The following is a 12,222-nucleotide window of genomic DNA, read 5'->3' on the forward strand; positions in this document are numbered from 1 at the left end:
TTAGGTCTCTGTTGGAACCCCAGTACTGATACATTTTCAATTTCTGTACCTCAATTATCAATAAAAGATAATTACACAAAAAGGGAAGTACTCTCTATTATCGCTCAAATTTTTGATCCACAAGGGCTCATTAATCCCGTAACTGTTCTTGCTAAAATTATTATGCAAAAAATTTGGATTTCTAAAATTAATTGGAATGACTCCGTGGATTCAAATATTTTAAATGAATGGTTGAAGTTTATAACTGATCTCGCTGCTCTCAAAGACATAAGCATACCCAGATGTCTTTTCTCATGTCATGAAATTTCTTCTATTGAAATTCACTCTTTTTCTGACGCAAGTTTGAAAGCATATGCTGCTTGTTGTTATATACGGGTTATCTACAAATCAAAAAATGTCTCGTGCTCTCTCATTGCTTCGAAAAGTCGTATTGCTCCTTTAAAGACCATAACGCTTCCAAGGCTGGAACTTATGGGTGCTTTATTGGCTAGCAAGCTCACCACAAAGGTGGTTGATATCATAAAGGATAAATTGCCCTCTATTACCTCTATAAACATGTGGAGCGATTCTGAGATAGTTTTGGCATGGCTCAGATCACATCACTCCAGATGGAATCAATTTGTCGCCAACAGGGTAGCTCAAATTCAAGAAAATTCTTCTCACTCTCATTGGAGACACGTAAAGTCTAAAGACAACCCTGCTGACATCCTCTCCAGAGAAATGATGCCCTCTAACATACTCAACTCCACTCTTTGGTTTCACGGTCCTCAGTTTTTGCAAACATTTGACCTAAATTTGTCTGAGTATAGTCCGAAGTTTAATTCTAATAAATTACCTGAAGAAAGAAAAGTTGTTCTTCACACTCGAAGTGCTCAATTTGATTTCTTTGTCATGCTTTCTGAAAGGTTCTCCAGTTTCACGAAATATGTAAGGACTATAGCTTATGTACTCAGATTTGGTAATAACGCAAGGTCTGGCACTCAAAAATTATCCGGTGCGCTTGAAGTATCTGAACTTCAAAATTCCGAAATGAAAATTATAAAGTTATTGCAAAACTCAAGTTTCTCCTCAGAAATTGCTGATCTCAAAGGCAATAAGATTATTTCTAATAAGTCTCTCTTACAATTTGCTCCTTTTCTTGACAAAAATGAAATGCTCCGTGTAGGTGGACGTCTTAGGTACTCCGAAGTTACCTTTGATCAAAAATATCCTCTCCTCCTCCCCTCGAAAAATCATGTTGTTCGTTTAATTCTCAAAAGAGAACATCTTAGGCTCCATCATGCAGGTCCTCAGAATACTCTCTCTCAAGTTCGCCTTAGATATTGGCCCTTGAATGGTCTACGTGAGATTAAGAGGATAGTCCACGAATGTCATGTTTGTTTCAAGTTTAATGCCAAACCCTTAGCTCAAATCATGTCTGATTTACCTAAGGAACGCTTATGCTCTGCTCAAGTTTTTGCTCATGTAGGTTTGGATTTTGGTGGTCCCTTTCTAATAAAGGCCTCTAAACTTCGTAAAAGTCCCTTGATAAAGTCATACATAGCTCTATTTGTCTGTATGTCCACACGTGCGGTTCATATAGAATTAGTCAGTGGGCTCACAACAGAAGCGTTTCTTCTTACTCTCAAGCGCTTTATCAGTCGAAGAGGTCACCCTCAGACTATATTCTCTGATAATGCGACAAACTTTCTTGGGGCTAAAAATCAGTTATTCGAACTCTATAATTTCTTGAAAAATAAGGAACCTAACTCTTCTATTCAGGCATTTTTAGCCTCCTCTCAAATTCGGTGGAAAACAATACCACCTCGATCTCCTCATCATGGAGGACTCTGGGAGAGCGCTAAACATCATATCTATAGATTGTTGGGCAATCTCAAAATTACATTCGAGGAATTCAGTACCGTGCTTACCCAAATTGAAGCCGTACTTAATTCTCGGCCCATTTGTGCCCTCTCTAATGATCCCTCCGATTTCACATATCTTACCCCTGGTCACTTCCTGATTGGAAGGTCTCTCACCTCGCTACCCGACCAGGAGTATACATCTATCCCGGAAAATCGACTTAGCATCTGGCAAAATCTCTCTAAGCTCCAGCAACTTTTTTGGAAAAGGTGGTCGACTGATTATCTGAATCGACTTCAAAATCGTCCAAAATGGTTTCTCCCATTTAAAAATTTACAACCCAATGACCTTGTGCTAGTTAAAGAAGACAATCTCCCTCCTCTCTACTGGTCATTGGCACGAGTGATGGAAGTCTTTCCGGGTAAAGATGGCCGAGTGAGAATTGCATCTGTTAAAACTAAGGATGGGATTTTCAAACGCACGATAACAAAATTGTGTCACCTTCCTAGTGAAGGATTATGTTAATGTTATTAGGTTTAGTACTTTTACTCATATGTTGTTTGTACACTATTATTGATATTGTTTTTTTTTTATGTACTCTTTTCTTTTTTTTGCTTTTTATAATGTTAAAGCTAGTGCTTCAACTGGGGGCAGTATGTTGTAAAAACAACCTGTATAGTATTGTAATCGTATATAAGTTGTTTTATCAAATTGTGCGTTCAGGTCGTCAGCTATCGTGTTAACGTGTGTGCGACTGATTTCCTACATCTGGGACCCGTCCTCCCCTCGATATATAACTTAAGACAGACAGTGCCAATTTGCCTCTCGGCAAGAAAAGGCCGTGTGTGTGTGATCTCGAAAATGTGCATGGTGCGTAAGCGATAAATGCGCTTGTAAACCCGGTGTTTTGTGTTAAAACGTATATAGTTGGTCTCTCTCAATTTTATCATTTCATGTATATCTGTTACTGCCTCCCCGCACTCACTGTAAAGCTAATATTTGTATAACTCTTTATGTAACTGTCAGAATTGCGATAATTGTCAATGTTTGAACCAGCCCTTAAGTCTATTGTGTAAATAAATCGAAGGAAAATACATTTTAATTGTTTTATTGCTTCAGTGGTCCTTGATAAATATTTTGAAGCAATTAGGTGTTCAAATACGCCTCTCTTAAATGTGGATAGTTTGGCAACAAAGTTTACCCTTTCCATCAGTCCTTTTACAGTGTTTTCACATTTCCGATAATGAAAATATTCCACTAAATAACAGACTATACAAAATCTCACCTCTTATAACAATGTTGAATAGTAAATTTCAGAAAATTTGTACGCCTAACAACTCTCTGTGTATTGATGAGACAATGGTGCCTTTTCGTGGAAGGTTAAGTTTTCTTCAATATATACCTGGAAAAAGGCATAAATATGAGATCAAGCTGTTTAAACTTTGTGTATCTGAAGGTTATACATATGCGGTGAAACTTTAAGGAGGAAAAGAAATACCATCAGAGAAATCCTTAGCTTCTAGGGTAGTTATGAAACTCATGCAACCTCTTTTAGGTACCGGAAGAACATTATTCACGGATAATTTCTATACAAGCGTTGAACTAGCACACGAGTTAAACAGACAAAGCACACATTTAGTTGGTACATTACGCGCCAACAGAAAACACAATCCAAAAGCTGTCGTAAATGTCAAGCTCAAACGAGGAGAAATTAAATCTTTACAGAGCAACACAAAAGTTATCGTCAGCAAGTGGAAAGATAAGAGAGACATTCTCTTTCTAACTACTAAGAATTCTCCTTCAATGATTAAAGTAGAGACTAAACGGGGACCTGTTACTAAGCCATCGACTGTTGTCGAATACAATGCAGCAAAAGCCTTTATTGATGTTTCGGACCAAAAAGCAGCATACAGTTCTCCCATTCGTAGAAGTATCAAGTGGTACCGGAAAGTCGCTATCGAACTTTTGACTAATACGGCAGTTGTCAATGCGCATGTGCTTTACAAATATGTTACGGGTAAAACAATATCTATTACTTCTTTCCGAGAAAAAATAGTTTTGTCATTGCTACACACTAGGGGTGCTCCCGAACCACAACAAGAACAATCCGTCCAACACTGCATTATAGAAAAAGAGAATAGAGGAAGATGCACACTTTGTTATAAATATTTTTTAGAACGTGATGGAAGGCAATCCGCAATGAAATATGCTAAAAAAGTACATACATATTGTCCAGGCTGCCCCTCAACTACTTTTATGTGCATTAAGTGTTTTTATGATACCCATGCAAGTACTGTTAAGAAGTTAATGTAATACAATATCATAATATGTATATTTGTTGCAATATATTTTGTTCATGCATTACAAACTGTGTGGGACAACCTGGTGCTCATGGTCTTGAGTAAAACCAAGAACAAAAAATTTTATCCCCAGACTGTGTGTACCAAAAATGACCACACTGTTTTTTCCTTGTTTTAATTGTCAGAACGTCAAATTATCATGCACACACAAAAACTAATATAACTTTGATGTCAGAAGTAAAAAAAAAATCCTTTGGTCCGAGACGAAAGGTGCGCGTTTATGCTTTGGGGCTTAACGTGTTAATAACCTCCTGACACTATGCTATTTTCCAGTACAATGGAAGTATGCACAAATTATAACGATACCTAAACCTGGTAAACCTATAACTGAAGCCAGTTTGTACAGACCTATAAGTCTCCTTCCGACTTTATCAAAAGTCTTCAAAAGGTTAATCCTTAACAGAATAGAAACAATAATACCTATAGGAAACCTTATCCCAGATCATCAGTTTGGTTTTCAGTCAAATCACTCAACCATACAACAGTGCCATAGATTAGTCAACAAAATAAAAGAGAGCCTAGAAGGAAAACAAATCTGTCTATCAGCATTCCTCGATATACAGCAAGCATTTGATAGAGTGTGGCACGAGGGTCTCCTCTTTAAAATAAAAGCTCAGCTAACTGACCAAATCTACCTCCTCCTTAAATCATACTTGTCTGACAGATACTTCCAAGTTAAATACGAAGGTGCTCTATCCAACTACCACCAAATAAAATCCGGAGTACCTCAAGGCAGTGTATTTGGCCCATTCCTTTACCAAATCTTCATTGCTGATATTCCTATTAGCGAAAATACACTAATGGCAACATTTGCGGATGACACTGGTATACTAGCATCAGACATCAACGAAATACTAGCATTTAACAAATTGTAAAATCATCTCAATGAACTAGAAGACTGGCTTAAATGCTGGAAAATAAATGTCAACACAAACAAGTCTTGTCAAGTAAATTTCACAAATCGAAGAATTAGATGTCCACAACTACACCTAAATAATTCACCTACACCAATAAAAACAGAAGTAAAGTACCTGGGCCTTCATCTAGACGAAAAACTTACTTGGAAATCACATATTGCAGCCAAACGACGACACCTCGACCTAAAAGTTAAAAATATGAGCTGGCTAATAATCAACAGAAGATCACAACTTTCATTAGAAAACAAACTGACCATCTATAAAACAATACTCAAACCAGTGTGGACATACGGAATTGAGCTGTGGGGCTGTAGCAAACTATCCAACACCAAAATACTACAGACATTCAAGTCAAAAACTATTCATATGTTAGCTAAAGCCCCATGGTATGTGTCAAACCAAACCCTTCATGCAGACCTCAACATCCCCTTCATCAATGATGTGATTGCTCCATGAAGATACATGAATTGCAGTGCGGACCATCCAAAAGCATCTCATAGACGAATTATTCAACCCCCCACTGGTTGACAGACATCTAAATAAAGACTTTGGCCAGAAGATCTAGCTGCTAGGTAGATCTTCTGGCCAAAGCTGTCAATGGACCACACCTACCACAAGCCAAGAACATACATCATATTTACTTATTACTGTATTGAAGTAGATTGTAAATTAGCAATAAATAAATAAATGTTCAAATCCAGTGTCGATTAACCAGCTTCTTCTTAATTTTAGGAGATTGAGAGCATCAGCAAACATGTAGATATTTGCTTTTGTTACTGGATGTGTAAAATGTGTGATGTCAACTGAAATATTAAATTTTTTTCAAAGTCCTTTATTGTCTCCCCCAATCAGACACGCATGAAACTACACTATATTTTACATTGTGCAACTTAGTAATTGTTGTAACAAAATATTGTCAGTCATACTTGTATCAAAGCCAATGTAGACTGGTTGCTTCCATTTATCAAAAAGTCCTCTGGCCACCTTTTTGGTCATATCCACTGGGCACAGACTTTCATTTCAGCTTATAACAAGACAGTTACTCTTTGTAATTCAGTTTTTCATTTTCCAGCAAGTATATCTTATAGGAGACCAGATCTAAGATTATTGTGTGCAGTCCATTTTTGTAAAGTTGATATTCCAGGTAATGGGTATTTAAGAGCATTTCTTAGATAAAGATATTTTACTAAAATATCGTATTGTGAAATCTTTTCAAATTTCCTCTGTAGTCAAAATGCTCCCTTTTTCTGCTTCACAATAATTTAAATTTCGTTTTCACTAAACATGTGACCAAAGTGTTTCAAAATATTTTTCTCACTATAAATGTCTTTTTCTTTGTTATTTTATTTAATTCTACAATCGTCGTTCTGGTAGTACACAAATCTTGTTCATTTTTTTCTAATTTCTCTTTTAGTTTTTTGTTTTCTTCAAGCAATTCCTCATATTTTCGTTTTAAAATATCTTCATCTGATTCTTTACTTGTACCTGATTCATCAGACAAATCAATCGTTATAAGATTAGTTTTTTTTCTTTTATGTGAATGCACCTCTAATAAGTCTTCGATTATAGCTGTTTGGGTTTTCATTGTTACTCTTTTATCTCTTCTTGCTGTAGGTTCACATTCTGTTTGTTTTGAAACATCTGGAGATTTTAAGTTTTTACTTGGAATTGCTACAAAATAGTGATGATAATAAACAGAATTATATTAAGTCAACAACACTTACCTCCATCCTTTAATTTCAACTTAGGCCTAGTTCCCATTATTCGAGCATACATGTCATCCACAAAATCATCCTTCTTGAAATGATTACTACATACTCTAGCAGTTTTTATATTTATTGTATCTTTTCTGCAACAGCGCATAATCCATATTTTCTCTAAATTTGTATTTTTGGGAAACGTGAAAAATGCTATTTGTTGAACAGAATCAGACTTCTTATTTTTATAAAAATTATTTTTACAATTGGCCACACTACAACCTGTGCCTGGCATTCTAAAATTTCATCAACATTATTATTAGGTTAATACACAATGAAATGTTAAAGTTTTAACCTACCTTACAGAAAGATATTCTTATGTAAGCTTCTACAATAGGCACGACGTACAGCTATAATAAACAACTTTTCGTCAATTATTCAAAATAAGTTTTTACAGGAGAGAACTCTAAAATTTGGACATTTCAAATACAAAAATATAAAGTAAAGTAAATGGTTGAGTTCTTCTTCTTCTTCTCTTGGGATGTTGGTTTCGCTGCGAGGCGATTTACCAGCTCGTTTTGGGTGTGTGTGACCTTGTAGTAGCCCAGGGAAATAAGCATTTTTTCAAGACACTCGTCCGGCCAGGCAAACGACAGTTGTTTTGAGTAGTATGGGTCCTCTGTAACAAAAACCTATATGTTTCCTGCAGTCGATTTTTTGGACTTAATTAGTTATTAACAAATTAAGGTCAAAAAACGGAAAATTTTTGCTTTTTTCGTCCATCAGCAAAAAGTGAAGCATTTTAGACAAATTTTAGAAGAGAAGAAACTTATAAGTCATATAAAAACCTTTAAAATGGCATTTTCTAAACGTTTCTATCCTTATTTGTTGCTGGGAAAGTTGCAAAATAAGTCAAAAATTTCGGTTTTTTATAAATGTTAATAACTTTTTTGAAAATAAACTTATAACATTTAAATTTCATGGAATGCTGTGCCTTGTAGTGCTTAAAATATGGTTAAAATTTTAAAGTGATCAGTCAAATAGTTTAAAAGTTATTTTATTTGTTTATCCCAAATTAATTTTTCTTGCAACAATATAAGTCAGAAAATTATATAGTTTTAGTAATTGTAAGGGTAGTTTCTGGAACAAGAAGACTTGTTCTATTATTAACATTAAAAAAAATTAAGAAAATTAATTTTAAATATTGCCAAATAATTTTGCAAAAACATGTCGCTTTTTTGCTTATAAACAATTAGAATAACTTTTTAACCATTACCTGCAAGAATATTATTTTTTTATATTTAAGAAGCCTGAATTTTTTCACAAATTTAAAAGAAAAAAAATTTGTCCTAAAATAATTTGGGACAAAGTTAGCCTCTTTTTTTATTTTATTCATAGCAGCTTTGTTTATAATAATTAATAAATCTAATTAGCGTTATTTAAAAGAAAATACTTTATAGTTTTAACGTACCAGATTCTAAAAAGATTGCCCTTCAACGAAATCGTCCACAACGCTTCAAAATGTGGTCCTTAAAATCGGCTGGCTTCGAAACTCACGGAAGCTGAAGGGAGGGGGAAGGAGCTGTTAGCTGTATCGCTGGTTCTTATTTATGTGTTTCAACGTTCCTTTTTTAATTTGTATGTACTGTTTGCGTACATTACGAATATGCATTATTTCAATAAATTGTTAAATAAACTATCTAATTTGCTTCAATTTTTTTTTTTCAATTTTTATTATAATATTTGAGATAATTTTTATTTAAAAACATAAATATTTATAATTAATTTATACCTCTTTAATAAAATTGTAAATAATTTATTTATAATAGATTTTATTAAAACAAAAAATTGTCCTATTCAATTGTTTCTAAAAATAGTATTGCTTTGGAAATATTAATTAAAATAATTTTTCTAATGTCTATTCTTTATTATTTTATTATTATTCTTTTTAAGTTAGAATTAATTTTATGTTATCGAATGAACTATCCTACAATAAAGTCGTCCCAAGAATGCAACTCAGTAATATAATTTTAAAGTCATCTACTTTAAAATATATGTTTATATATATATATATATATATATATATATATATATATATAGGTATATATATATATATTTACATATATATATATATATATATATATATATATATATATATATATATATATATATATATATTATATCAATGGTATTCCGGGTTTGACTCCGCGTTAAATGTTGTTGGTTTTGATAAAAACCATTTTGACGACGTTTCGGCAAGATCTCACTTGCCATTTTCAAGTCTCTCTGGATGGTCTGCTTCTTGTCGATGTTCGAGTGGAAGTGAACTTCCACTTCCACTCGAACATCGACAAGAAGCAGACCATCCAGAGAGACTTGAAAATGGCAAGTGAGATCTTGCCGAAACGTCGTCAAAATGGTTTTTATCAAAACCAACAACATTTAAAGCGGAGTCAAACCCGGAATACCATTGATATAACATACAGCTCCCGCGGAAATATCAAAACTAACATATATATATATATATATATATATATATATATATATATATATATATATATATATATATATATATATATATATATATATATCTTTAAGGAATATGACCGTTTAATTTAATATAAAAAATGTGCACTCGTAAGTGAAAGGGATATTTTCGGTCAATTTGGAGATTAAAAAAGAAAAGAGTTGTGCTACTTTATCTTTTTATTGAATACGTTTCGCCCACTGTTCAATGGGCATCGTCAGTTCATCTAAAAGAATGGTATTAGCGATACATCTAATATAAAAAACAATAAGTAAACGATCTTACCTTTAAAAGATCTGTAGCATTAAGATATTAGTATGGTGAAGACACATCAAAAATTAATTTACTAAATAAAACAGCAAAAAACACAGAATGCCGGAAGATTCCCAATTTAAGTAATTTTATATTAATTAGTTTTATAATTTAACTTTTAAAAACATTGATGGATTCTAAAATCTATCAAAAAAAATTTAATTGTCAATTTTGGAATGTTATATTAACAACGGCAAGGCTAGGGATCTTGACTGTCATGATCATATCATGCAAAATAAAGTATTTGAAAGTTCGAATGTCAGAACTGACAATCAGATGGTGAGATTGAAGGAAAAGTTTTTTAGATGCCAACATAAATGTTATGATATAATAAAAGAAGTTGAAGAAGAAACCAATAATTTAAAAGTAGAATACGAAAGAATCAATTTTGTAGTATTAGTGCATGGTAAATTTGGCTTAAGTTGCTGATATCAGTTCTCTTATTTAATGCATTAGGTTGTTTCAAAATATGACACATCTCCATAAACTGTCTCTTATTAAGGTTACGTTCTCTACAGAGAATTCTAACACCATCAAAATTCACAGTATGTTTGGTGTTGATTGCATGTTCTGCAAGGGCACAAGTATGTTTAGAAAGTTTAATGTCACTACGATGTGAAGTAAGGCGTCCTTTAAGGGAACGGCCAGTTTGACCAATATAACATGCATCACATTCAGAACAGGGTATGTGATAGACTACATTCACTTGTTCCAAAAAGGAAAGAGGTGTTTTAATTTTAGAAAACAAGTTCCTGACAGTCTTTGAATTATTGATAGCAATCTTAACCGGGATATTGTTCTGTTTGTACAATTTAATAAGCTTTTCAGTAACATATGGGAAATAGGGTAGTGAAGAGTAATGGGTGGTGGAAGTTGCAATGTTAGGAGAAAGTAGAGTATTGTTGTTCATAATATTATTAGAAATCATTCTAAGTTGATCGCCATTAGGTAAGTCATCAATAGAAGACCCAAAACTTGTTGAAAAAAGGTATTTATTTATGAGAGATGTAGGGTAAGAATTGTCAGATAGTATACTTCTGAGTAACAAAAGAGAATCCCTTTTGTTATCAGGATGTGTTAACCTATGGACCCTACAGCTGAGTGCTTTTATAAGATTTATTTTGTATTTGAACGGATGGCAAGAATGATAGTTAAGGAACCTATTACTAGCCATAGGTTTCCTGTACCAACTTGTAGTTAGTGTATTGTCATTATTTCTAAAGACACGCATGTCTAAGAAAGGAATACTATTGTTAGAAGGATCCTCAAGTTCATAAGTAAACTGTAAGTGAGGATCAAAATCATTAAAAATCGATAAGGTAGACTCTACTTTCTCAAAGGGTAAGGCTAACAAAAGGTCATCAACATACCGTTTAACAAAAGGGATATGGAAATCTATAAGACCCAAACATTCAGATATCAAGTCATCAAGGACAAAGTTAACAAGGATGGGAGATATGGATGAACCCATTGGTGTACCAAAAATTTGTAAGTAATATTTATCATTGAAAACCAAAAAATTAGTGTCAAACACTAATTGCAAAAGCTCTACAAATACGTCCCAGGAAACGGGGGAGTTTGGTTGGATAGTGTTCCAATGATTTCTTAAAGAAGTGAGAACACTAGAAAAAGGAAGGTTAGTGAAAAGTGATACTACATCAAAGCTCACCAAAATGTAATTAAGTGGTAGTTTAAAATTGTTAATAAATGCACTAAATTGAAAAGAATCAAAAATATTATAAGAATTGTGATAATCATAGGATTTAGATAGAATATCAGTTAGAAATTTTTTTATTAAATAAAACGTATTTTATAGGCGAAACGTATTCAATAAAAAGATAAAGTAGCACAACTCTTTTCTTTTTTAATCTCCAAATTGACCGAAAATATCCCTTTCACTTACGAGTACACATTTTTTATATATATATATATATATATATATATATATATATATATATATATATATATATATATATATATATATATATTGTTATGATGTATTGTTTGTTTGTGAATGATGAGCAATGAGTATTTTTAATAATATAGGGTTTTTATCGCGGTTCTCAAAGAATTAGTTTGTAAGTACTTTTTTAAATTATCTTTATTATAACTATTATGAAACACACATATATATCTAACCTAGCCAATGTAAATTTAAAATAAACTATCTTTAAATTGATACTCTTATAAAACTAATTAAATTCTATAGACAATGTAAAATTTAAACAAACTATCTTCAAAATTGAAATTGTTATGACATTAACTAAATTATATTAACAAAATTTTGTACCTTTCTTTCACTGAATGCCTAAATGAACTGTTTTCCACTATATAGATTCTAATCACCACTGAATGTCTTCGTACTTCGGTTATCCTTGTTTTTGTGAAATTACTTTTTCCAATTATCAGCTTCTACCAATTTAAGATATATTTTTCTTCACCAGCATTTATAAATCACCAAGCAAACCAGCAAACAGCATTTATATTTATTCTTCTTTTCAATATACCAATATCCAATTATTATAAGTTGATTTATACTAATCTCCAATCATAATATAATTTTAATT

General features: G+C 32.7%; 1 protein-coding gene across 1 annotated transcript; it reads right to left on the reverse strand.

The window, feature by feature from the left end:
- Nucleotides 1-5,804: 5,804 nt before the first annotated feature.
- On the reverse strand, nucleotides 5,805-7,459 carry LOC140442715 (uncharacterized). The gene is made up of 3 exons (XM_072533700.1): nucleotides 7,176-7,459; nucleotides 6,844-7,112; nucleotides 5,805-6,790 (listed from the first exon to the last, which is right to left on the reverse strand). The coding sequence occupies exons 2-3, from the start codon at nucleotides 7,109-7,111 to the stop codon at nucleotides 6,420-6,422; spliced, it is 639 nt and encodes a 212-aa protein (XP_072389801.1). The 5' UTR covers nucleotide 7,112; nucleotides 7,176-7,459; the 3' UTR covers nucleotides 5,805-6,419.
- Nucleotides 7,460-12,222: the final 4,763 nt, after the last annotated feature.

Source organism: Diabrotica undecimpunctata, chromosome 6 (genome assembly GCF_040954645.1).
Source record: "Diabrotica undecimpunctata isolate CICGRU chromosome 6, icDiaUnde3, whole genome shotgun sequence".
Classification (NCBI taxonomy): Eukaryota; Metazoa; Arthropoda; class Insecta; order Coleoptera; family Chrysomelidae; genus Diabrotica; species Diabrotica undecimpunctata.